The following is a 25,458-nucleotide window of genomic DNA, read 5'->3' as shown; positions in this document are numbered from 1 at the left end:
TGTCACGTTTGCGACAGTGCAACATTTTACGACTTACAAGACAAGTTAGGATAGTCACGGTGGGGAGGGGGGGCGCGAATAGTTTTCTTCTTGCTAGGGGGGGGGCGTAACAGAAAATAATTGAGAAGCACTGAGCTAGACACACGGCTATCTGAAAACGAAGAAAACATGTCTAAATGACATGTAGCCATAGCAAGCTAACATCGCGCTAACAGGTTTCTTTTTGTCAAAGAAAACCAATTCACATGTAAGTGATCGATCCCAAAGTATATCGCATTGTGTAATAGTTGACAAAAACCTGGTAGAGAATTCATAAACTGTTATAACAAGCAACACCTCTCCATTGTTCCGCTCCAATCAACCCGCCCGTCTTATCGTCCAAAACAAACACACGCCGCCATTTTTTATGGCTTTGTTTCACAGGTCGTTAGGCGAAAGGAGGAAGATTAGTTTTCCAGACGGCCGCATTATTATTGTAACGTTATGACGATCATCTTCATTAGGGCTGTGGTCGTTGGCGTGGCGAAACTAGGCGACCTATTCATGTAACGTATGTTTTAGAAGCCATTTCCGCCTTTGATGGTCTACTCCAAAGAATCACTGGGGTGGCTTCTCCGGCTCGACTTATTTGATGGGCATGAAAGAAAAGCTAATGAAGCAGCGGCGCCGCTCCCGGGCCGGGTCCTCGCAAGACAGCTTTGCCGTGCAGCTGCACATATGCTCCCGAGGCAGGAAGATACGCGCCCTGTCGCCGGGCTAATTAGCATGTGTTAGCTGGTGAGAGAGCGCCAGAGAGCGAGAGGGGCGGCCTTGTGTGATGTGTACTGAAGTGGAGTAAAACACTGGGGCAAGGACTGCACTAATGGCCCATTTCCTCCCAGCGGGGGCCCCTCCCTGACGCCTGCGCACGCGCTGGCATCGGGGCAGCCACGGGGCGCCCGCCGGGCTGCCAAGGCGCCAGCGGGGGCAAAGGTACGCCGGCGACCGGCTTGGTCGTCGTCGTTCTAACACACTGCACTGAGCTTTGTCACGTAACGGCGGGTGACAGCGACACGCTAATGCATGCTAATGCGTTCACCGGCCTGTTAAAAGCAAAACAAGTAGCAAAAGTGGGCCAGCTTTTATACACAGTACATTAAATTGAAAATGGTCAATAGTGACAAATACTTTTTATTCTAAAAATGAACAAAAAACTGGAAGCTAAAATACCAGTGAAAATTTCCAGATATTTACTCCGGGAAATTTCCGGCCCTTTGGTAAACCGACTTGTGCGAGTGGATTATTTACAGGAGTGCCGGCAGCTTGCTTGGCACTCGGTTAGCAAGTGGCGAGTGTATCTCTGTCAGCGCGAGTAAACAAACAGTGGCGACATGCATTTGACAGAGCAAATGGCGCCGCCGCGCACACACAAACACACGTCGACGCATGCACAAGGGACAGTGGGTGGAAAAAAGAAGACGAGACATAGGGGGGGGGGGGCATCCATATTTATGGGGCCTTTCTAGCGTTTGTCCCCAGGCCAAATTGTGTGACTACACTCAGCTAATGTCAGAGCAGCACTTAAAGCAGCATGTCAGGGCCAGCGGGGAATACACGGGATGGAACACACTTTTTTTTCTTTTTTTTTTACACAAACAAAAAGACGCTCTCGTGTTGTTTGCTTGGACAATCCTTCGGTGACGCCAACAGACACATTGTAGTTGAGATTTTTCTTTTTTTGCCTTGTAGATGTCGGCAGTGTGACGTTCAGGCTGTGAGGCAACGAATGAGGAAAAAATACAGTAATTTATTGTTAGTAAAAATCCTGGATTATTTTTTGCTGTTTATTTTAGGGGGGGTCGTGTGGCGCCAATTTTCTGTATGATTTTAGAAGATGGGGACCCATGTTGGTGTGACACGAGGGGCGACATTGGCATGGAGGTGTTCATCTATACTGGTCTGGAATGGCCTAATTAACTTTGGTCACCTGTTGTGTTGATCAAGTGTCGCTTTGGCCCGGTGCAATTACGTGTCCACCGAGGCTATGGAGGCTTAGTTTCCCACCGAGGGCCTTTGATTTGACGACGCGGGTTCCGCCATCCATATATGAGCAGTCGGGGAAGACACTTTGCAATCGAGGCGAGACCACCACCTTCGCTCTCACATGATTAGGCGTGACCGTATTTGGGCGGAAAATATCTGTGTGGTGTAAAATTAGAACCCGCCCAAAAAAATCCACTGTACTTAAGTCCCTCCCACTTTCATTTCTTCCAGTGCCAGATGCTAATAAGGCGGCTAATTCTATTAGGACTGTTTCCAAATCTAAAAAAAAGAGAGTGAATGGAGAAGGGGATAAAAAAAAAATCTCCTGGAAGGGGCTTACAAAAGAGCCGAGTTGTTAGCAAAAGACTCTGATCCGAGGCTGGCGACTACATCGAGGTCTCTGAAGTGTCTGTCACCCTGATCCAACCAGGCGAGAGCGCTTTGTAGCTTCCGCTCCGTCGGCCGGCCTCGCCGAGGAGGAAGAGCGGTCTCGCCGCGCCTGTAGCTGCAGGTGACAGCCATTTTCTTTTTTCTTGTCAAATCCTGATCCAGCCTCGACATGAAAAAGCTCCCCTTCCGCGGACTTCCTTCCTTCCTCTCCGTCGGCCTCAAAGGCTTAGATAGCGAGCAAACGAGACGCTGGCTTTCACTCGCCCGCCGCCACCTCCCGACTCTGGTTTATAGATCTGAGTATGCTCTCAGGAGGAAAATACAAGTCAAGCCATTGTCATTTCAAACGGCCCCGATAAGCAGACACCGAGCTGCCCACTGACAACTCTGGGGAACCGGCCTTGGCTTTGACTGTTAGCTCCTCTCTCGCTCACTTCCTCAGTCTTTCTTCCTCTCAAACGTATCCCCGTTGGAGACCCGGTTGTTTGGAACTGCCGGGAGGAGGGGGGGGAAAGAGGAAGAGGAGCCAAGGTCGGCTTTCTCCGCATGACAGTTCCCTGCCTCTCGACAAGAAGGGAAATCAATACTTTTGTGGCGCTGGGCTCTGTGGAACGGCAACACTGTCCAGACGCATCCTTGAACGACAATCGTGTTCTGAGAGAGCCACAAAAAGTCTTCAACGTAAGTCAGGTGATTCATTTCATGATTTGCCACGATAAGTGGATTTCTGTCAAAGTTGAGGTTCTGACCATTTTCCCCTGAATCTGTCTCAGAAGAAAAATAGCAACAAAAAAAAAAACCCCTCAAGGTTTCTGACTTTTACCCCAAATGAGGTTTTTGGGTTGTAGGCTCTTTGAGACTCTTTAGTGAATTATCTTGATACCGAATCAGCTGGAATAACCAAATGAGAAGAAGCGCAATTGAAAACAAATGAATGTAAATTTGGCTAAAAGGATTTTGCAAATGTGGGCGATGCTAATTGCCTGCGAGTAGAAGCCACTCTTTGGCACCGAGCTGAGCCGGGGGCCGCTCGTTTTCAAGACGGCGCTAAAGCCTATTATGCCTCTGTATGCTTTTTTTTTTTCGCCGGGCAGATGGACGCCGCGAGAAGGAAAAGCGCGTGCGGTCGTTCGTCCCATACCGATTGTTAAGCCGGCGTGCACGAGGCCAATTACCACTGGCGTCCTTCGGCAGTCAAAGCGACTAAAACTGCTTCCGCCCCTACGGAGGGGGGTTGGGGGGGGGGGCACAATCGACCGACGTCCCCTCGGCCCTCTGCGGGACGCGCTGAGCGTGTGCAGGAGGGTCTCCATCGACATTATCTCCCTCGCTTGCCTCGCTTCAGCCGGCGTCAGGAAAAGGCATCAAATGAAACAGCCACTTTAATGAATTAGATATTGAGCTGTTCATTAAAAAAAATCAAAGTCAGCAGGCCAGACACGATGTGGAGTGTAACCCGGGGATGAACGCTTCTTGTTTAGCGGGCTCATAAAGCGATCTGATGACTTTACCGAATGTTGGCCAGAAATGTTTCATGTTCACGAATTAGGTGACTCGGCTGTATTTTTCCTGGCCGGTTGCACTTTAGCGGGGCGACTTCTTGACGTTACACGGAGAGTGGAAGAGTAACGTGATACGTGCGCGCAGGAAGATATCTGTTTTGCTTGGACGGACTTGCGGGTCGGGCTTAAAATCCCGCAAGCCGCTCCCACGACTTTGGCCTTAGGAAGCCTTCTGACAGACGAGAATGATCCGAATCAAATCAAATGGACGGCAATCAGACGGTGGAAGGCAAACAAAGCGGGATGAAACTATTTGTGGTTTATGGTTTATCAATGAGGAATGGGATTCGGTTGCCGCATCTTGAGGTGTCTTGGCAGCACTGGCGGAGCTAAAGGATGGGCTTGCGGGGGCACTGCCTCCCCCCCCAAGTCAGCTCATTTACATTTGGGTGTTTTTCGCTTTTTTTTTTCCCCCCCCTAAAGAACATATGAATGCTTATCAGCATTTTCTGACGATTTTTGGGGTTATAAATAAAATAAATAGCCTTGCCTCTCCATGCCACCGAGGATCAAAATCGAATTCCAACTGGGCGTTTACATGAGCTCAAATCTGCTCGCCTGCTTATTTCTCTTTGTTTAAACATTTTAGGTCACATTTCTGTTCCTCAACCAAAGGAATGTGTTCAAATACCCACTCCAATATTGACAAGACTGAGGCAAAATTCCACAAGCCCAACATCCTCCCTGCCATCTCTTAGATTACTTTTGCCCCCCCCCCCCTCCAAAAAAAAGTAGCCAAAAAGAGGGGACCACATGAGCATTGCACATCTGTACACATCTGTACAGTGTCAGCGGCCTGCCGGGCTTGCCAGTGATCAAATAACGAAAAACCAGCACAGCGGAAATAAGTCGTCTGGAGCTCGGGATGGAAAAAGCCCACTTGTCGTCTCCCGGGGAAGAACGAGGAAATCTCAAACAAGAACCCAAAACCCACTCTTGAGCGTCGTTTGTTACAAAGCGCTGAGCTTCGGCGCGAAAAGGTGGCCTTTTTTTTTTTTTTTTTTTTTTTACCTCGGACACGCAGGGTGACCCTTTGCGGAGTTTCACCCCAGCCGCCTCCCACCATGTAGCTCTGCTCGCATCCCAGAAGCCTCCGGGGTGGAATGGCGGCGTGCCAGTAGCTGTTGCTGTTGTTGGCAGCCGCTATCCTCCGTGGCCTCACTACTTACTTGTGTTGGGGCATAACATGATACACGCAAAAGGCCGAGCGGAGTGCAGCCGCACGCACATACACAAATGGCGTGCCGTGCGTGCGTGAGCCTCAACACACGTAATTATGCACAAAATCACTCGGCTCGCCACTCATCCAGAGACGAGCCGCGGCCTCAAAGGAAACAAGGCGGGTTAGAAAAGCCCCGGCGTATCCTTGACGGCTTCATCTGGTTCCAGTTTGGTGCAGATGCTCGCTCGGCTTTTTATTGCAGCGCTTCTTGTGTTTCATGGCAGATTTAGTTGGCGGTTTCGCCGTTGCTTGCTCCAATGGTGGCGCGGCTCCTTGTAAACGGCGGCCTGACCAATAAGGCACATTGTTAGCCTGACCCGTTGAAACACATAAACGGCCGCATTGTCGACGCGTGAGTGTGTGTTTGCGTATGTGTGTGTGGAGTGACCCAGCGTTAATGCCTTGACCAGGTAATTGTCCTGTTTGCCGCTGTTGGACGATTATTGTGTGTGACGCAAATTTGAGAAAACAATCCTCTGTATTTCACTTGAGTGTTTGAAAAAATCACTTGATGTATATATATTTTTCACGGGTGCCCATTGGCCCCTCCCCTAAACTCACAGAGGACTAAGGACCTCTCAGCCGCAAGTGGAAACCAGCTCGGCAACATGTGGAATGACGTAAAACTCACTTCTATAAGAATGAAGAATGCTGATTTCAACAAGACAAAAAATGAGGAGGTATAATGTGTGCATTCATATCAGGAAATTTGCTTCCTACACGCTTTCTTGAAGTTAAATGAAGCATTAGTGATTGCACGTTGCCGAAACGTAAAGATAGAAATTTAAGAGGCAGCTTTAAACCTTAATCCAAATACTCCACACACACATTTCACCACTGTGTGTGTGTGTGATTTCGTAGCGGGGCGCTGAGTGGCGCTTAACTGGCTCGTTGATGGCTTAAATGATTTCATCACTATCAACGACGGCGACCTCCCTCCCCGCGTCGCTCCGCCAGATGCTCGGGGACTCGCTCGAAACTCAATCCGACTGTTACTTTGAATCGTACGGCTGAGATCTGTAGCGACCGGATTTTTTTTTTGTCCTTTCTCATCCTTCCGCTTGATAGTTGACTCGTCGTGGAGATGGCATTAGCGTTCTGATGTTAGCGTAGCTTCTATTAAGTGCTGTTACAAAAAGGATTCCCACCTTAATGACATCATAGTCACAAACTCGCCCCCCCCCCTGCCATTTATTGCAGCCCAATCACAGGCGGATGTTTCCACTGTGTGACCTGGCGCTTATTTACAGCCCGATGACTAATCAACATGTGTTTTCACTGCGCAGGTACTCCGGTGTCAGCCATTTGGACTTAATACAATAACTGATTGCCTTTAATCACAGCCAAATGTGACTTTATTTTTTCTTGCTCATAAGTAACGCTGAATCACTTCCACATACCTGAAAGTCAAAGAATATTGATTTTACAAGGCTCATTAAGAAAGTCACTTTGAGAGTGAACTTGAGCGTAGACACTATGCGTGTGTGTTTTGGGATGTTTGCATGCACGGTTCTAATTTTCCCAGAGCCTCATTGATTCCGATGCTGCCGTCTCCCCGAGAAACAAGAGGGAGGATTATGCGCTCGCAGATATTAGGCCATTCATTTCGCAAGCTTACATGTGAAAATATTGACGCTTCCCAGACGCGCCCGACGAGACCCTCACCGTTCCGGTCGTCGGCCTTGGAGAAATAAATTTACGCCGCATTGATATGCTATCGATTTGATAGTTGCGACGAGGGATTTCGCAAGTAAGCTAATGTATTGGATTTTGATTTCATTATTTAAGTCCCCAATTGATAGGACTATTCTAGTATTATGATAAAAGTCTATTTTGGAATCCATTTGGCCCAGCTAAGCTACTGTAAAATCCCCTATCTTAGCTTAGCCTGTTAGCATCTAGCTAACAGTTAAACAGCTCCACGCAACTCCGAGAGATACTTTTTCTGACAATGATAAAACAAGACGGACTAGCAGGGGTGTGATTTATAGATTTAACCCCCAGGTGATGTACTGCCCCCTATTGGCTTGGAATGCGGTTATAAATCTGGTGTCATGAACTCATTCCTTGCCAGGTGTGTAGCTTTATCTTTTTCATATGGGAGGATCTAAAAAAAAAAAAGCCTTGTATTGATTTTATTGAGTTCATCGCTGCATAAACATGAGTGGGATTGAAAACACACACAGATACACGCTAAGAAAACATGCTTCCAGTGAAAGGGAACTCGCGTCCTAGCATAGCGGACATGGGCTAGGCAGTCTGGAAGGGAACAAAAGAAGCGGGTGAGAGTGCAAAGGTTGTCACACATTCGTCGCCGAAGACGGAGGGTGGAGGAAGGTGGTGGAGGGTGTCAGTGGTGGTGGTGGGGGATTGTGTAGGGGATTTTGCGTTCCAGCCCTCTCACATCTGTTATTCGTTTGTCCCGAGCTGGGAGGAAAATAGCAGGAAGCGTTCTGGCGGTGGCGCAAGATGAAAAGACAAGAAAATTGAATAAAAAAACATGTGTCGCGCATACGCCGCCGCTGATTGGACGCGTCCCGCAGAATTATGTACCCTCCAGGGGGGTCGTTGCCAGCTTACACAAACACACACACACACACAAGATTCCTCTCATTCATAAAAAGAGCTTGGCACATTTTCCAAATGGCTTCACATCACACTGTTGTGTCCGTCCAAACCTCGAGAATAAAGTTAAATAAACCTGGAGAATAAAAGTTTAAGAAGGTCCCTAACCGTTTTATAACCACAACATCAGTGCTAATTTCTCTTAGCCGATGTATGAAGTTTCACACCGTAAGCTAGCATTAAGATAGCATACTTTGCTTCATGAAATAGTTTGATTGAACGTTTGTGTAAACAACTTGAAGCAAGCATGCTGGGCTTCTAATTCTGAGATTTTCTTTATGGTAAATTGGACAGGTAAGAAGCATGTCCTGCTGTCCACAGTTTAATTAGTACTTCCCATTGAGTGTGACCAATAAATTGGCTCATTTAGCATCGTTGACATACGTAATGGCGCTGTTCCATGGCCTGGATTAAGACAAGCTTTACTTTTGACGATGCGTGTGCTGTGCCCGCATGTTTAATTACACTTCAGCCTGGCTTTGAGGCAAAAGCAAACAGTGCTATAATTACCGGAAACACCTGCTTTAATTTTTCATGGAAATCTACCCAGCGTCTGTGTGTTCATATATATTCAAAAGAATATTTGTTGCAAATAACGTTCAGGTCTAATTTCACCTTTGCAGGGTCTCATTTCGAGAGACATCAAATTGTTGTTTCAGCCCCCACCCCTTGTTTACTTTTGAACAAACACACCTTTGAAATATTTATAGTCGCCTGTTACTGGGCCAAGGAGACAAAGGCCTATTAAAAATGAGCAACATGCCATTTCCATTCTTGTTTGGTAGTTCATTATCATAATAGTTAGTATTCAACCACAAAAGATTCTGGCTTTGACTGCGGTTGTCATTAGTTTAGCTAGCTAGCTCGTTATGTCGCCGTATTCCACGTATGTATGCGCTGAAATCGATTTTGTTGTTTGTTGATTATTTTCACCCGCCGCAGCTTGAATTTGGGGAAGCCCGGCGGGTCAGTGATCCAACAGATTAGGCGGATGGGGCAACGCAGTGAAAAAAAGATGCCTGATGTGTCGTGTGTGTGTGTGTCTTGATGGAGGTCTGTGCTCTACTGACAAGCATAGTTTCACTTTATTGGATCAACTCTTGCCGTGTCAGCATCATCAGCGACAAGAACATACGCACTCGACGGCAATATGCTAACACGCTATAAGCCCCTGACAGATCCACACACACACGTTTTGTGTGTGTGTGTGGGGGGGGGGGATACTTGGAGCCTCTCACATGCTTTGCTGCTCTTTGATATGCGCCACTCATTAAAAATAGATGGTGAGCAATCATTACAGGCATCGGAATTAATCTAATTAACCCGGCGCGCTAGTTCTCTGCAAACAGAGAAGCCACCCGGCCCTCGGCGGGCCGTAAGCGCTACCTCGCTACCGCTGTGTACTTGTCTCGGGTAAGAAGGAGGCAGTGCGGGGTCCGGGGTGGGGTGGGGTTGAGATAATCCGCCTTGTTTTATTAATACGCGCAAACAAGATTTAGCTCCTCAAAGCAAACAAATGATGGTGAGAGGAACAAGAGGATGGCGGCGGTGGGGGACAAAGAGCAACATGGAGGGAAAGCCAGCAAGCGGAGATGAATTATTTAAGCCATTGTGGGCTTGATACGCATTGAAAAGTGCGGCTACTCGCAGTCAAACCCACTCAGGGATTGTAGGGGGGGGTCTTTTCCCTCTCTCGACACAATCATGGAAAATACCTTAATTGATTTGGCGTTTTGGACAATCCCAAACAGCGTGAGGAAGGAAGGCTCCTTTTGATATGAAATCACTAGCCCCTTTCGAACTCACAGCTCAGTCTTGACACGGGGAAATAAAGAAATCTTGCGTGTCACACGGCTAAATCTGTAAAGCCCTTTTCCGTCGTCACTTCGGCTCAAAGGGCTTCTGAGTATTTTACATTACGAAGTGCAAACTGCCCTTTTTATGTTCACTGCGATGTGCTGCCAGGGCCTTTTGTCTCACAAGTCCTCATTCAGCACAGTTGCAGATGCTCAGTGATGCGCGAGTGGAACGGACCAAAAAAAAAAACAAGCGTTCATGAAGGCATGTGTGAGTTGAACGCTTAAGAATTCTCGTCAGGAGACAATTTCAGAATTGTCTCGCCCTCGTTGCTCGGAACGTAAAAGCTAATCTGCGAAACAGGGGGAAAGTGTATTTCTTGGATTGGGCCCGCGCTCCAATTACACGGACATTCTTGGCACGGCTCATTGCGCGCGGCTAACACGGTACGTACCCTAGCCAAAGAACTTTTCGGGACACTTATCAGAACTTGTGACACTGAACTATTTGCAAAACACACAGAAAAAGGTTTGTTTTCTTGGCAGGCTCTTCGGAGCGTGTCTTTGTTCCTCCTCTCCCTCGCACTCCTCACTTGCGGACGGGAGGTGAAGGAATGAGGGAGGCAGAGTGGTAACACGCGGTACCATGAGGAGCCCGAGGCTGGCTCTCCCCCCCCCCCCTCCCTCACGGGGCGAGCGCTCAACCGGCCGGCAACACCGCAGCGCAAAACGCAATCGAATAATATTATTATGCGTTATTTTCAAATCATGCCAACGGTTTACTTGGAGTATGAAAAGGCTGGCAGCTGTGGTTTCTGAACCAGGTGACGCATAAATGAAAATAACTTTTTAACGGGGTGTGGCGCATAAAAAATGAGTTTGTAGATTTTTTTTTTTTCCTTCTTAATCTTTTTCTTGTGCTTAAATTCATCTTTAATATCTTTCGTAAGGTTTGTGAGAGCCAAATCACGATTGTAGGTGCATAGTTCGTCAAGTTTCTTATGTCCAAATATAATTTATGGCTTTAAATATTCATTCTAGTCATTTTCATCTTTGTTATTTCGAGCGTTTTTTTTTTTTTTTTATCTTCAAGGGTTGCGGCGCATAGAAGAATCTGGTGGCTTCTGGTTTGTGTACTCACACACACGTACTACACACAAACAAACACACGTCTTGTCTCACTTCCTTCCTCGCTCGCTGTCGGCGCGGCACGCTCTGCATGCGTCCCGCTCTGCATGCGTCCCGCTCTGCATGCGTCCCGTCATATCTCCTCCAGCGCTTGATTGTCCCAACTCGCGACGTCTCTTCCTGCCACCGGCCGCAGTTTAGAGGAAGTGAAACCCTCCTAAGTGACTTGTCACTACGCATCAGCCTCAGGCCGAGGCGGCCGAGGCGGCGGAGGCCCCCCCACCCCCCCCCCTCTTCATCCCCCCGCTATCTTCTTCCTTCAATCCCTCCCTCCCTCCATCCCACTTTCTGCCTTCCTCTTGCAGAGATTCCCCACTTCTGCTTTCTCTCCATGTTGTGTCTTGCCCCCCCCCCCTCCCCCCATTACCACTGCGGTCACTCTCTCTACTCCCCCCCCCTTTTTTTTCTTTCTGTCTATCGTCAAGCCACAGTCACAACATCACAAGCTGCTCTCCGCTCACTCCTTGTTCCCCCGACTCGACTGGAAAGCAGGCGATGAGTGACTTTAGAAAGGTACACACACACACTCGCTCAGTCGCCATATGTACAGTAGGGCTTAAGCCTTGGTGACCTTCGAGTTGACCTTAAAATGTCACAACTCGGTGATGCATGCGTCACTCTTTCAGTAAGTCATGTCTAAAAATTTCCTTAAGTCCCATTGAAAAGGTACCTGTAGCCCCCCCCCCCCCCCCCCCCCCCCCCCCCCCTCTCCATTGCCTAATGGCTTCATCTTTCAAGACTTAGATGAAGACGCTGGCTAAGTGAAGCAAAAAGCTGAGGTGGGGAAAATAAAAGGGCGATATGTCATTAGCGAGCGAGCGGATTGCGTGTTTGTTTTGGTCAGCGCCAGGCGTGTTTGCTGACGTTCCCTTAGCCAGAACGGACGCTTTATGGAGCGTTTCATTAGCGCCGCCAACAGATCAGGCAGCCATCAATCTATCATCCCTTCACCAATCATGTGCGGCCGGGGGCTGGACTTAAGCGAGGTCAGGAGGGGGATCGAGTTGTCTGGCAGAGATGGACACTCGGCTGGGAAACGGAGGGGAGGGGGAGGGGGTCGCTCACTCATCACTTGGATGTCGTCCGAGTGTGTGTATGTGTGCGGTTGTGCGTGCGTGTCTGCGCGAAACCAGTAAAGGGTCAGGCTTTGGTCACCAGATGGTAAATGTTTGGGCTGGACCACAGCAAGCAAGTAAGCAGGGGGACTGTCATTACTCCCCTTGAATCTCTCTTTTCGGCCTCACACGGTCGATCATAGCCAACGCACGCACAACGTGAGCGATGGGTGATAATGGAGCTAGCAAAAGACCGCTCGGTCCCGGACTCCAACACGGCAGAGCGATGACTTCCGTACCTTGCGTAATCTTTTCTTGTTAAATAATTGTGATTTTTATTTTATTTTTTGCGTGCACGTCCGTGTACAATGACAGCACCAATTTTGCATTTTAAATACATAAATAAATAGATTTTTAAAAAAAAGAATAAATAAAGTTCGTTTGCTAACATTGTTCTTTTTACATTCTTTCAAAACAAAAAAAAATTCATTTCGGCATTCAACAGTGCTCAATTGCACTTGTTAACGACAACTCCTGTTACCATGACGACTGGGCGGAGCTAGCAAGTGGCTGGCTACCTGTTGGAAAATATTATTTTCACTCATGGAGGCAGCACTTCACACTAATAGTCCAATTTTTCCGAGACCACTTCCAAGTCCATTCGGTACCGAACCGGACTGTTCTGCTGGCACGGTACTTGATCTGGTTGAGGTTTTACATAGCGAGAACTGCGCAGGAACTTGTCACCGTGTGTGGCCTTACAATGCGCAGGCGGCTCGGAATATAAACCCCGCTCTTCGTGCGCTTATTAAAAAGCAATCCCCCTTCGCTACACACGCATAGTGCTTCCCTTTCACTCTCCAAATCAGCGACATAACAATGTCGGCTGGCCCGTGTTACGCGCGGGGGCCGCCGAAGGGAGCAGCTGGACCCGGAAAAAGGGGGATTTGGGCCAGGACAACCCAGGGGAGAGGGCGTTTTTGAGTCGACAAATCAAGACATGAGCGATGGACAAGATGGTGAAAATAGAGATGAAGAGTCAGTAAAAAGCAGAGGGAGGAGGGGGCGAGGGGGAAAAAAAGTAGTCCCGGCAGCCGCGACGCCAATTCAGCACTTTAACAAATCGATGCCCCTCGAGGAGCACCGTCGGCACCCTCGCAAAGTGCGAGCGTGCGCGCGTGTGCGCTGATGGTGTCTGTGTGAGGTCGCAAGTCCGCATTAAGGCCCGATAATGTGTTAATTTATAACTCCAGCAGCCCGCAAGCCGGCCTTATCCATCTGTGTCAGCCGCTAGGCCCGGCGTATTCATCATCCCGAGCCCAGAAATGAGCGCTCCGCTGAGATTAAGCCACTCGCTGGCGCAATTTCTCCTTCCTTTCTTTCTTCATCTATCGCATCCTTCCACGCCACCGCTGCCGTTTTCGCCGCTCTCGGGTCAGGGTGATCAATTAAGCCCTGTCAGAGGCCACTAGCGCCACCACCCTGCAGACATCACCATCTACCCACCCGCGCTTGGGCTCACCCCCTCCCCTACCTCCGCCCCGCTGTACGGGTGGCGCCGATCATGACGATCGCCGGCTGAATTGACTTTTATGAACTCGTACTGTGTTATTGACATAACAGATTGTGGCGCGAAACAATGCAAACGTGTGTGCAAAAATGGGCTTCGTTTAAGGGGGCCCCTGACGTGCATAAATCTGCCACGCTCAGCTCCGTCTGTCATAACACGTCTGGAGTTGTAATTACCGCCACCAAGGATATTTTCACGGCGCTTGTATTTTTGACAGTAAAGCGGGGGACACACTTTGTGACTTTCATCATTGGAACTCGTACGTTGGACCGGGTCAGCCCGTGAATAAAAAAAAAAATGGCTTTCAAGATAATGCATCAAAAATGAACGTTTGGAACTGCTCGAAAAGATACACACAACCTTATTAAAGTTGCAGCATGAAATGAATACCAAGTCGTAATTTATAAAGAAATGTCTCAAAAAACGGACCCAATTTGAGAGGAAAAAGAAATTCAAAATTGCCACAATGTGTTTCGATTAGCATTATGTCTTCCAAAATCGAATTGTTAGCCTATTTCGTGATCTAGTCTTTGCAAACCCGCCGCAGAATTTCCTGGCGTGTGCCCGTCACGGCGAGTGTTTGTCGGCTTTGTGCAGGTGGCTCGAAGCGAGCGGCAGCACAGTTCTAATAGCACACAAGGGGGAGGAAGTGATCAATACTCACACTCTCAATTCAATTCCACCGCATCACCATCAGTGCACACAAACACGGCCGAGCGTGTCCGCGTAAGCAGACTTGATGCGAGATAGCATTGCCGAGGGGGGGGGGGCACATGTCGAGTGTTCATTTTTCTACGCGTCCGTCCGTCCGAGCCGGAGTGGCGGAAAACGGCGGCGGTCACAAGGAGTGAGACGAGAGAAAGACAAGCTGGGAATTCTACCTTTAAAGTGTGCATCAGGAGCGGAGAAAGGGAATCTGCCCATTAAGACTAAGTGGATATCTATTAGATCACCGAGGTAAAGGAGGTGGACATTTACCATCAGTGCAACGCGCAACTCGGACCCTGGAGTGTTTTATTAGGCTCGGACAACTTTCTTGCAAACTTCATGAAGGGTGGCGGTTGCCGCCATGTTAATTTGACATATGCATTCTGATGATAGTCCAAAAAATGGCGACCTTGTGACATTTTCAACTCCAGGCCTGACGTGCATATTCCGCACGTTTTTTTTTTTTTTTTTTTCCTGCACGGTTGGCGCGTATGCGTACTGTGTCTCCTTTGGGAGCCGTGTGTGGAAGACATGTGTGCCTGGGACGTCACCTCGCTAAGAGTGAAGGCCATTAAAAGACCATCATGAGTCACCGCCCAGTCCTGTGAGATCAAACAAACCCTTTGGCCTCTCTCTGTCTCTCTCTCTCTACGCTGCCCTTACGTCTTCACCAACTAAGTCCCCCCCCCCCCCTCCCCAAACACACTTGTGCTTATCACTGCGGTACAGTTAATCCTTCCTCCTCCCCGCCATCGTTGCGTCCCTCTGGGGGGGGGGAGTGCAAAAAGGGGGGGCTCCGCTGAAGGCTAACAAGGAGGGGGCACGTTTGCCACTTATGCTTGCGACACATAATATGGAGCAGCAATCAACTTTGGCTCATCCCTGGGACCCACACTGCAGGGAAATGGTGGGCGGCTTGTACAGAAAGGAGCGGGGGCGGGGGTGGGGCTAAATTAACACTTGACATTCAATACGGTCAGGTCCTTAATTGGCCGGGGCCTTCCTGAGAAGGCAATTTTCTATTCCCCAAACTGCGCCATGTGCCTGTGTCATCTGAGTGTGTGTGTGTGTGTGCGTAAAAAGATTTTGTGTGTGCCTGTGAAAAGATTTTGTGGGCCCGTGCGTATGTGTGTAAGTATGTGCTTGAGACGACAGACGCACACTCGAAGTCCGAAGCAATCGTAGCTCGATTTAGGGTCATCAAGCTCCACAGAATCCCGATAAGGATCCGAATTTTTCACGTCATTTCACGGCCGACCCGACCATCGCTGCCTGAAAGCGACAAGCAAATAGCCGTCATGCCTGTGATGCGCCAAATTGCCATGAAGGCAGTGTGAAAGGGGCTTAAGGGTGTTTGCATAAATCTACCAGGGTGCACTTGTGGGGGGGGACCCCCCGTCCCCCCATCCCTGACTCTAATGAGGCCAAATGAATTAGCCCGACCCCTCCCATTCCCACTCCCCCCCCCTCTCCTTGCTCCTGGTATACACGTGCACACCTCAATGTTGAACCACTTTCAACCACTTCCTGTTCCTATTTTTTCTTTTTTTTTCTTTCCAGCCTGCCCAGACTCACTTTTGCACTTCCCCGCAGCTCGACTTACACTTGATGTTATTACAGCTTTCAACCTGAGAGGTATTAGGCTTCCTTGAACAGATCTGACAGCATTTACAACACGGGGCGAGTCGACGCCTCTAATCGCCTCTGTGACTTCAGCCTATTACCAATTGATTCCCCCTAACAGACCCCCGACCCCCTCCCTCGCTTTCTCGCCCGTGTCATAATGCCGTTCTTAAGTGTCATTCCGCTGCGGAAAGCCGCCGCTTGTTTTGCCGGCCATTCTTATCGATGTCAGCGCTTTAAATCACGGGCCAAACGTTGATCTTTAGCCTCCTGGCCTCCTTTCAAGCCGCGGCGAATTTACGAGGCACCGGCAGAGGAACGAAATACCTGACGAGAGGTCGACCTTTTTTTTTTTTTTTTTTTTTTTTACAAAGCCTCATCAACGTGGAAAACAAAAGTGTTTTTCTTGTTGATGTTTTTGGGGAAGGAGAAACATATCAAATAGATTAAAAGGCATGAAATATTAAAAGTCGCGCTCGTCACGAGCTGCGGCCGTCCACTTTACCGCTGAGTGTTTCCCGACAATGGAAGAGGCAGGTCGAGCCATTTACTGAGAAAACATCAACAGCAAGTGTGTGTGTGTGTGCGAACAAAACACCTTCGCCTTCCTTTTAACACACATACAAAATTTCCCATTTAGAGCCAGACAAGATTTTTCACTTTGCCCCGTTGTTCCGTCGCACAATAAATGTCACGAGACGGGTGGGTGGGGGTCCACCGGTGCCCCCCCCCCTCACCTCTCTGAGGGAGACATGTGACAACACATGTGGCCCACACACACAAAACCCCCAAAAAAGTCACCCGGCTCGGAAAACACGAGCCGCGGGACGCCGACGCGGCCGCATTTAACAGCGGCCATTAAACCTTATTAATCCAGCAGCGCAAACAAATGCTTACACATGTAACAAAACCAAAAAGTAGCTAATGAGACGCCATGTGTGCCCCAAAAAAAAAAAAAAACTAGTTTGTGTATAAAGGTTATCTTCGCCTTTGGGAGGGAATATGTGTGTTGGCAACGTGCCGACCACGGCCTGTACCACTAGCCTCCCTTCTCCAGAACCTCCCTTCCACAAAAAAAAAAAAAATAATAATAATCCTCTTTGGGCCTCTGGCCATCACATCTCCATTGCAAGTTTAAAAAAAAAAAAACAGGACAGAGAAAATGTTCAATTTTGATAATTCACGTGTAAAAAGCAGCGGGAACAAACGGTCGCAAAAATGCCCGTCATTACCCCCACGACCGTAAACACGCGCCGTAATGATGATGATTTTGAGCGATAATGATAATAGCAATCCAGCCCGAGTGCTTTTTTTTTTTCTCTTCGACAATAGCGGTGGCATTAGTCACACGGACAACAAGACAAATGAAAGCTTCTCTGCTTTGAGAGCTCTCTTGCCACTCCTGATGGGGCAAATTGGCAGATGGGGAGAAGGGGAGGGGGGGAGTCCTCTAAGACACACGAAATAATAATAATAAAAAAAAAGAGCAAACGATTTGCCCGTCACACTGGCATCGCTCCAGAGGAGAACAAAAAAAAAAAAATCAGGAGTTGAGGAATAACAGGAAAAGGGAGAAGCCGGCGTGAAAGTCGGGCCCGGCCCGGGTTCCTGTCACTTAGCGCGGGTCACGAGCCGTGTCACTTTCGTCTCAGACGTGCGCTCACGCCGACGCGGGAACGTTTCCTCTCGAAAAAATATCCCCCCCCCCCCCTCCCATCCCCGGTCGCGGAGTGCATGTTGACTTGCTGGCACTGTAAATTCACACATACCTCCGTGTGTGTGTGCGCGTGTGTGTGTTTGTGAGGCTCATTAGACCGCAGCAGGGTGGTGACATCCTGAGCGACACACGCACTTTCTCCTCACATGGGCGACTTGTTTCGCCGCGGGAAACTAGCCAAAAGCGACATAGCAACTCTGAAGTTAAGTTCCAAATAAAATCCTGATGAATCCCTTTAAAGGTATGTGAGTTGCCTTTGCAATTGGAAAAGCGATTTTTTTAACAACGCTAGCTAACCCGATGTCGTACGAAAGAACAAGTAGCCGTATTCTCTCGAAAAATAGTTTTCTCCATTGAGTGTTCAATCACCCCAATGATGCCGCCCGGCAAAGAAGGAAAGAAGATAAATATTCATTGACAGAGACTCTCCACACTTCACTTGAGAGACAGCTCCACGTGAATGGATCTGATCTGATTGTATTTATTGTTTTGTACAGCTTGGCGGTAGCTCATCGTGGCATTTAAAAAAAAATAATAATAATACATATGCGAGTTTGCTGTCCATTTCTTGGCCCCAATTCCATCATAGCCTTTCCGCATCGTTTACCAAATTCATTTGTGGTTGATGTGTTTTGTCAACATGGCTGTTTCCAGATGGCGGGCCTTCAGAAAAAAACAACAACGGACCAAATGGTAACGCCACACGTGATCCGAACCATGCCTTGGGTCGTGCCGATAATATATGACAATGCGCATCCCTAAAATTCCTTACCAGGCTTATCTGCGATGACCCGGATTAGCAAACTGGATGTCAAGGTAAGGTTTGGAGTTGAGGGTTTCTGACACAAAGGTTTAAAAAAAACGCCCACGCTGGATTGCCAACACAATCTGATATTTATGTCAGGACGAGTGAAGGATGCATTTGAACCCGGCCATTCCGTTCTCGATCCCAATAAAAACCGCCCGGGGAAAAAGCCTGAAAAACAATCAAGCCACAAATGCTCCCAATATAAAATAGAACACACATGTTAAACATGCCATTAAATGTGTGTGTCAGCGCTCTGGCAACAATAACACAAACCGAGCCGCCGCCGTCGTTGCCGCACTAATGGACCTCCATTTTTTTTTATACACCATTTCGAGGCCACTGTTTAACTGCAGCGTCGATTGAGCCTCTCTTCTGTTAAGATTGAGCCGGATCGAGGAAAGGATGACAGTGATAGACAGAAGAAGAAGAAGAAGAAGAAGAAGAAGAAAGTCAGCAAAGGGAAGGAAAGCAGTTTTTCTTGCAAAAATCTCCGCTTTCACCTCGCCGCTCTCCTCCAGCCAAGGCCGGCCAAGAGACACTTCACCTCGCACCCGCACACACATGGAGTCCCGGCCAACACACACACACACACACACTCAACCATAAACTCCTCGTGCACGCTCGCCTCGACTGTACACAACCACTCCAGCAACTGGCACAAGAGTATTTAGCCACCCACTCAGAAAAAGAAATGGCAACACACACAAACTGGGTGTCAGCGTACACGCACACGCACAGTTGGAGACACACACTTGACACCATATCGACATCCCATATGCTCGTGTTCAACGACCCATCAAAGTCAGATATGGAAATAATAACACACACGCGCACGCACACAATCAGTGTGGCTCATTCCGCACATGTGCATTAAATCTCTGCCGCTCACTGCCGAAGATGCATCGGCAGCACATATGCAACACACTCACACACACATTGTGAGTGTATCAATGTGTTAATCGTCACATTATCGCTTCCTGAGCTGCTCCAACGAGATTAATGTTATCATCTTGAAGGCATTTCCGAGATGGGGGAGACATGACAATGTGTAGAGAGATTGAAATTTGACCTGATTGTTTGAAAATAAATACAAATAAAAAAAATTGGTAGTCTGACACATTTACAAAATTGTGGTTGGTTTTCTAATGAAGATGTAAAAAGGGAAAATAATTAAAAAGCTTTTCCAAACTAACAAATTAGACTGCCTGTAGAAATAAGAATGATTTTAAAATGTATCTATCGTTATCGAAGAACTCGCCGTTATTTTCATCAGACTGATTTTTGCTTTCCACAATATTCCTTTAGAAAAAAGCATTTCTTTTCTAAATAACATGGCAGCAAGCATTAAAATTAAAACTGAAAATGCTTTTCCAAGATTTTCACTAATTACAACACGCTATTTTTAATTTATAATGAAAAAAATCTGCTGTATAAAACTATATTAATTGATCATTTTGCATTCAAAATTATATTTTTATTACCCTCTTAACTATTGATTTTTCTGTTAATCATTTTTGCATTTCAAACTGCTATATCTTAATGATATTAAATGCAGAGATGAATACGCGAAGTTCTGCTTGGGAAAAAAGAAAAAAAAAAAGCGGGGTTGCTATTTAAGTCATAAAGTGGGGGAAGAGGGCGTGGGCCGGTTGAAACAGTACCTCGTCCAGGTCTCGGCCCATAGTCGACCTGACGCACTTGATAGGAAGCCGCGTTACAGACCCCTTGCAAGGAGAGACTCTTTTTAGAGATGAAGCATGCACGCGCAACTCACACTCACACGCGGGCGAGCACAAGAGCGTGTTTTCTTTTTACGGTGGTGCTCACATTGCGGCAGAGGCGGCCTGCGGCTTTGCGCAAAAGCGCAGCAGCGCGGTGCTTAATGGAGTCAAATAGATAAATAAATTTAAAAAAAAAAAAATAGGCGCTTGGTTGTAAACTTTGCGAGGGTCGATTTTTCGTAACCATTTAACGACCGCGGCAAGGGAAAATAATCGATCCTCTTCATTTAAATGTTTGTCTTTGCCTTCTTCCCTCCGTCAAATAATTATTTCCTCTGTTTTATGAAACGTATTTTTTTGCCTTTTCTGAATGCATTCGAAGCCGATCTATTGATCCCAGTCACGCTGTTGACTTCTTAACGAGGCTCTTGTGCGGTCTTTTATTTTTAGAGACGTCAACATGTTTACATTTTCTTTCAAGCATAAATAACGACTGTCAATTTAAATGGACATAAATTAAAGCCCTTTAAGAAATGTTCTCATTCTCACCCCCCAGAAAAAAAAAACACATCAATAACGTTCCAAAATGTATGTTTTATTAAATAATTCCAATAAAGAAGCTGTTTAAAAATGTGTCGTTAAAGTTTGCTCATCTTTTCGTACACCATACTCATTTTTGCCACGAATAAATTGCCTTAAATAATAATTGTCATTTGTTCAACTTGTTTTTTCTTCCACACACTTGTGAACAAACGAAACATTTTCTCCTCTTTTGAATGTAACCGCCGTTTATTTAAAATGCCATTTCCCTCAAAATTCCACACTTTGCATCTCTTAGAAAAATGATTTAAGGTCTTTGTGGACACCCAAAACGCATCATTTTCTCCCCCAGGCCCTTTTTTCTCTCCCCCCCCCCGCCCCCCAACATATTTGTCAACAGGCGGCCACGGCACCCTCGGGTGCTGCCCCACACGAAGTCCTTATTCTCTCATGAGAAGATGACGCAAAAGGAGGAAGAAGATTAATTGCGACAAAACAATCAGTCAGCAAAAAGATTGAGAACGCGGATTCGGTGCAGGTGCCCAATCCACCTGACCCCCTCATCCACACGCAGCCACATTTGCGTAAAACACACCACTTCAGCTTTATAAAATGTCAAATACGCTTAATTAAAAATAAATCACCTAAAGATGCTTTCAAATGTAAACCTCGTTGCAGCTCGAAACTTTCTCCCACTTTTGCGCCTCACATGCTTGTTGCGCAACCGTGCCTGGTACCGAGAGCCTCGCAGGTCCCGCAATGATGGACTGCAAGCCAACAAGCATCCTCTATCTTTACTGTCTCCCCCTCACACACACACACGCACACTCTGACACACACGCATGCACGCCCGCACACAACCAGCGCGCCGAATCTTGACTGAGCCTCCCGAAACTTCATTTAAAAACCCAATCGAAATAAAACAAACTACAGACTATATCACCGATTAATGAAGTAGAAACGATTAAGTCGGGCGAGAGGCAAAAATATCGGATGCCTCTTCACACCGCTTCCATCCTCCGACCACCCGGGGATCGCTCGCGCTCCTCTGCGCTTACGTCTCCGCGCCGAGGGCTCCTTGCCTCGGCCACGGGAAGTCAAATGACACGCTTCCAGGGATGGAAGTTTTTGCAAAAGCCATGACATTTAAAAGCAACCTTGTAATCCATCACTTTGCGTGGATTTTACACGAGAGATATTATTTGAGAGACGCAGCAGTTGTTAAATAACACACAGCAGCAATTGAAAGTTTGACAATACACTGTCCCCCTCGTTGGGACCACCGCAATGTACAAGATGAGGAAGTGGAGAGAGGGGGGGGGGGGACCAAGAGTTGATCCTTCATACCTGCTGGGACATTCTGTAGAGGAGGTTGCCGTCAGCGGTCTGCTGCTGCCATGTCCCCATGAAGCCCGGCTGCTCAGCACTAGGCGGTCTGGTGCTGAACTGCATGGAGCTCTCGCCCGCTCCCCCGGCGCCCGCACCACCGCTGCTACGACTGGAGGGCTCTCTGTCGGGGCCGGCGGCGGCTCCGTGCTCAGCCTTGGCCGCTGCAGGCTGAGGAAGAGGCGGCGTGCTGCTGCTGGGCGGCTCCGGGTCACTGCCGGTGGTCGTGCTGGTGGTGGCGGCGGCGGCGGGCTCCTGTGGGGCTGTGTGGCGCTCACTGCTGCCTCTCACATCTGCCTCCTTGGACTTGATGGGGGGGGGGGGGGGGGAGAAAGGGAGGGGGGGAGAAAAGTAAGTGAAGGTGGGTTCTTTTGGGGTTGCCCTCCCTCTTTTGGCGAGGGGGGGGGGGGAGTTGGGAGATAAGTGCGGCCAATTTGCAACGGGGCCTTGAGTTGGAGTTGATGAGGACGCGAAATGGGGACAATAAACAAAACGGGAGGGGGCGGCGGCGGCTCACTTTCTGAACGCACGCGTACACCGCAAAAATAAAAGTAGCATCAAGAGTGCAGAAGAAGCAACACAAAGCGTCTTACCATCAACTCAGTGTGTGTCCCAGCAACGTGAAGATGAGTGGGAGCGCGCCACGAGCTTCCTCTCTCTCGCTCTCTTTCTCTAAGATCTCTCTCTCCCTTTCTCCCCTTTGCTTTCCTGTTCTGTCCGCCTCCTTCTACTCTCTCCGTAGTCCGCCGAGGAAGTGGACACAGCGCTTCAGCCCGACTCGTGTTCGTGTCTGCGCGCGCGCGTGTGTGGGTGTGTCGGTTTGTGCGTGTGCGCTCCGGACTGATGCTCAATGACATCGCGCCACACGCTCTCTCTCTCTCTCGCTCTCTCTCTTACGCACGCACGCACACACACCTCCTCAGCCCGGGGTAAAGGAGGCGGGGGCAAAGTGAAGGGGTGGAGGGGTTGTTGGGGGGGGGGGGGGGGGGTCCTGCTGCCTCATTACCATGTTTGCTGCGAGCGACACGCGCGCGCGCACAAACGGGACCGTTCCGACACACACGGTCATGTCCTCTTAAAAAAAAAAAAAAAGGTTGTTTGAAAAATATCACTGTAGAAAATAGAGCTTATGTGATAAAATGGGGGATTTCCCCCCAAATAGGCCAGTTTGATGAAACACACTTCTGAAATAACAAATTGACACAAATTACTTTTATTATTATTATTAAATTACTTTTAATAATGGCCTGGCTGATTTAATCAGCCAGTATTGGCGCTTTTAAAATGGTCAATTAGCTGATTTAATTTTTTTTTTTTTTCAATTTTCTTTTTTTTTTCACACTACATTATACAGAGAATTGGGAAAAATAAAACTCAATGTTTGCCTCTCGAAAAGTTAAACAAAAACTGAAGGCCAAAGTCTCGTAAAATAGTCCAAAACGCTTCTGCCAGTTATTTTATTGGTCGTAAACTTTTGAAATGAATCGGCTAATGAATCGGTGATCGGAATTTTACATACAGATATGAAATATCATTTTGACACTATTTACATTAAAATTTGTACTACAACATGCTTTTTTAAATTTTTTTAAACAATGCCCTTTTCGCACTTGAATGTGTGTCGTTAGTCCCCAAAACAGAAATTTGCAAATTAAATAGTAGGACAGAAAAAAAGGACTCAATAGACTTGTTCTACCGACCAAAATCCGCCGCCTTTGTTTGACTTTCTGCGACTCTAATGAGAGACTAATGGAACGCAGGCAGGCTGCCACCAGCACACACACACACACAGGGGCAGACACACGCCCCCCCCCCCCCCCCCCCCCCGCAGAGGCTCACGAATTTTAATTAAGAAAAAAATGAGGAAGAGGTTCCATTTTAGCCAAATTGGTCCCCACAGTAGCAGCAGTCAGAAAGTGTGGGGTGGGGGGGGGCCGTGTTGAGCAGACACACACATACACACACACCACCATAGCATAGATTTACGCAACCTAGAGTGGGTCACATCTTCAACAATGAAGCCACCCCATCTGCTGCTCCTCCTTCTGATCTTCTTTCAAATTGCATCTTGTCAGCCTCGTGCTGCCTGCCTTGTTGAGCTCAAAGTTGTAATGCACAGAACTCGTCTTAATCAGATGAAATGACAATACGGAGATCCACTCTTTCTCCATCATGTCTCGGAAATGCACTTTTTTTTTCTTCTTCTTCTATTCAAGTGGCACTCTTGCAGCATCCGGTTAATAGCTGTCATTTGTGCACTCGACTCGGATGCTGTTAATGGCCTGGATGACAAAAAGAAAGAAACGATCGGGCAAGTTTGCAAGGGAAATGACAAAAGATGCTGTGGCAAGTTGTAAAGACAAAAAAAAAAAAATGGTGCCACCATCAACCCCACCCACCCTCAGGGAAAAGGTCCATGACGAAGACCATATAATTAACTCGAGGCTCAGCTACGGATCAATTACCAGACAAGCAAGTGATAGGCGAATCAATGCAAGATCATCAGCCTCGTTATCACTGTTGCAACTCATTAGAGGAAAAGTGAGGTAGAGAGAGAGGCAGATGATATGCGGGGGGGGGTTGGTCGGTGGCTTCTGTTCTTTTTTTTTTTTGATAAGGGGGGGGTGGCAGCGTAAAGCCCGTAAAGACAGACCGCAGCCGGCCGGCTCTGCGGCAACAGCCACCGAGGCTTGTACGGATCAATAGAAGAGTGGCTGTGAGGTTAAAACTCTGCCGCGGCATCCTTATTCCCCAGACACAAACGCACTCTGACATGACAACAAGGCATCTAGAAAAAGCCAAAAGTTTCGTCTAATTGTGAGTTCTTTGGAATAAGTTTGAAAAAAAGAATTGTCAAATTATGCTTAGTTGAAAAGTAATAAACACAAACTGGTTCTTTGCAATGGCCCGGGGCTGCTACTGTCCGTCTGCGACCTTTTACCTCATATTTCCGTTAATACATTTTAGTAAGTGAATTAGTTAATTCAAAGTGCTGTGACTTAGCTTGAGCGCCCAATGGAGCTAAACGGGAGCACATGGCTAAGGACTGCTAGCGTCAGTGACATTTCGCTAACGGTGCGACACAATTGTCGTTAGCTTGAATGCTAACTGTACTCAAATCGTAGTTGCAAATGCTTTTGACCTTTAACAAATATTTTCGCCACCTTGTTCAGCATGTTCATGTTTTAGCTCGTTTGTAGCCGTGTTCTTTAGCTACAGAGAGCTCCCATGACTTGGCGGACAACATGGCTTTACGTCGCTGACCTTTACCTAAAACTGTATTTTTATAATGGAGTCTACACAGTTTTTATTATTTTTTTTATTGATTACTATTGTCTGTGACTTTTAACAAACAGTCAAATATCCTCAGGAAAACCCATATTAATTAGCTTAAGTGATACTAAGTGTTAGCACATGGCTCAGGGCTGCTATTGTCTTTAACCTTTGGTTAATTTTTTTGCTTGTACACATGCAAAGTTAGTTAGCCAATAAGAAGCTGTATTCCTAAACTCAAGCGCTGCCTTG

General features: G+C 47.6%; 1 protein-coding gene across 4 annotated transcripts in view; it reads right to left on the bottom strand.

Moving 5' to 3' along the window:
- Positions 1-25,458, bottom strand: part of bnc2 (basonuclin zinc finger protein 2) — a 106,715-nt gene that overhangs the window by 41,136 nt on the left and 40,121 nt on the right. For 2 of the 4 annotated variants that reach the window (XM_061274614.1, XM_061274620.1), the window contains exons 1-2: positions 22,527-22,771; positions 21,895-22,239 (exon numbers count right to left, since the gene is read on the bottom strand). The exons of 1 other annotated variant lie outside the window; for it this stretch is intronic. In XM_061274614.1, the coding sequence (XP_061130598.1) occupies positions 21,895-22,239; positions 22,527-22,529 (348 nt within the window). In that variant the 5' untranslated portion in view covers positions 22,530-22,771. Of the gene's footprint in view, positions 1-21,894; positions 22,240-22,526; positions 22,772-25,458 lie in introns of those variants that run through there. One more of the 4 variants, XM_061274617.1, reaches the window with a different exon arrangement.

The sequence above is a fragment of the Syngnathus typhle genome, linkage group LG3 (genome assembly GCF_033458585.1).
Source record: "Syngnathus typhle isolate RoL2023-S1 ecotype Sweden linkage group LG3, RoL_Styp_1.0, whole genome shotgun sequence".
NCBI lineage: Eukaryota > Metazoa > Chordata > Actinopteri > Syngnathiformes > Syngnathidae > Syngnathus > Syngnathus typhle.
The sequence above is the reverse complement of the archived record's forward strand: the minus strand, read 5'-3'. Positions and strand labels throughout refer to the sequence as shown.